General features: G+C 42.1%; 1 protein-coding gene across 1 annotated transcript in view; it reads left to right on the top strand.

The window, feature by feature from the left end:
- The window catches only part of ankrd44 (ankyrin repeat domain 44), a gene marked incomplete in the record, with an annotated part of 84,527 nt that overhangs the window by 27,131 nt on the left and 55,730 nt on the right, over positions 1 to 1,666 (top strand). The window contains 1 exon segment of the mRNA XM_014026448.1: positions 425 to 503. Within this exon segment, the coding sequence (XP_013881902.1) occupies positions 425 to 503 (79 nt within the window).

Below are 1,666 nucleotides of genomic sequence, written 5' to 3'. Positions count from 1 at the left end.
GCACAACTTAAGAACAAATCTGTGCGTACAAATGGTTCTTGCATGAGGCCCAATGCTTGCAAAAAACATAATTGCCCACTTTTTGGTGGCAAGTGATAACAAAACACACTAAAGGAAAACAAGGATTAAACTGTCTAGTTTTGTCAGTATATGATATTCCTGGCAGGAGTTCCCCATGCTGCTCTATAAGAACTACAGGCAGCTGTTACTGCTTGCGTACTTCATAAATAATTGTAATGCTTGTCAATTTGGTCAGAATTCAACTTGAAGTCATTCAAAGAGCTTTCTACAACAGTTAAACTATTATTTGTCCTTAACGTTTCTTCAGAACCTGACGTTTAATGAGGTCTTGCTGTTGTGTAAAAGGACTGGGGTCTCTTTCAGAGAACGTTTGTCTCCTAACTCTCCCCTGGTTATCCTGCAGGATGCAGAGAAGCGCACCCCCCTGCATGCAGCAGCCTTCCTGGGTGATGCAGAGATCACAGAAATCCTCATCCTCTCTGGTAAGACTCATGCTTTTCCTCAACAGGGGCTTYATGTACAAAGACTTGCGTGGATTTCTGACTGAAACCTGACGTACGGTCAAATCCAGAAAACTGCGTACGCACAAAATAATCCAGATGTATCAAACTGTGCGTACGCCTGAATCCACGCACATTTCTTTTGTACATCACAATTAACATGGAACTGAGCGCACATGAGACACCTCCCCTGACACGCCTTCATTTACATATGTTAAACAGATGCAAATTACTTCCTGCATGTGTGAAGGACATGTTTGTTTGATCCCTGCGCGATCAGAAATGATTTCTAGATTCAGGAAAATAATGACTTTAATATAATGTGAGTGAGAAAAAAATCCTAAGTAAGAACAGGAATAAAATATGTTTATCACGCAAAGAACAAGAGATTGTGTGTCGGTGTGTGTGTTTGTGAAGCTGCTGTGTTGYGCAACCGGCTCATCCATCCATTCTGAGCCTGGAAATATTAACTTTTCACAGGAGTTTATTACCATAATTACTATAAACACAGAGGAACTTAAATGTTTGGTAGGAACATAGATCTTTGTTTATTTCATAGCTGATATGAAGAAACGATTCTCTGCGCCTCAGTGGAGAGTTTTCATAACATGACATGATGTTGCAGAGTTAGAATCATATGGATGAGACCGTTCCTTTGGACATCACTCAGTTTTGGGTGGACTGGACTGACACAGTCCCGATCGGTCTGCCAGCTCCCTCTGGAAAGCTCCCATGGAACCCCAGTTTGATCGCTGCTTCTGCACGTGCAGTGCACGGCTCCTCGCTGCGTCGCGTTCCAGAGTACAGCAGTGCCAAACTGAAAAAGGATTATTCCTGAAAACGGCTGATGAGCCACTCGTCACTGTGGACCAGAGAATTCTATCTGTTTATAAATAAAAGCTCAGCGTGTTACACTATTTATTATATCCTCCAGTWAGGCTGAATCTGTTCCTGTTAAATGTATTTTTGGCACAACTTTGCGCGTCCTTTATCTAAATGCGTCCATGTGGATGTAATAATTGTTAATCATGTGTGTCTGGTGTGAACAATAACATTTTTCACATCATGAACAGTTTCCCAGAATCACCTCTAAGAGTCACCAACAGAACCAGAACCACAGAAATGTGCGTACACCAGCCCTGGAG

Source organism: Austrofundulus limnaeus, unplaced genomic scaffold (assembly GCF_001266775.1).
Source record: "Austrofundulus limnaeus strain Quisiro unplaced genomic scaffold, Austrofundulus_limnaeus-1.0 Scaffold554, whole genome shotgun sequence".
Classification (NCBI taxonomy): domain Eukaryota; kingdom Metazoa; phylum Chordata; class Actinopteri; order Cyprinodontiformes; family Rivulidae; genus Austrofundulus; species Austrofundulus limnaeus.
The sequence above is the reverse complement of the archived record's forward strand: the minus strand, read 5'-3'. Positions and strand labels throughout refer to the sequence as shown.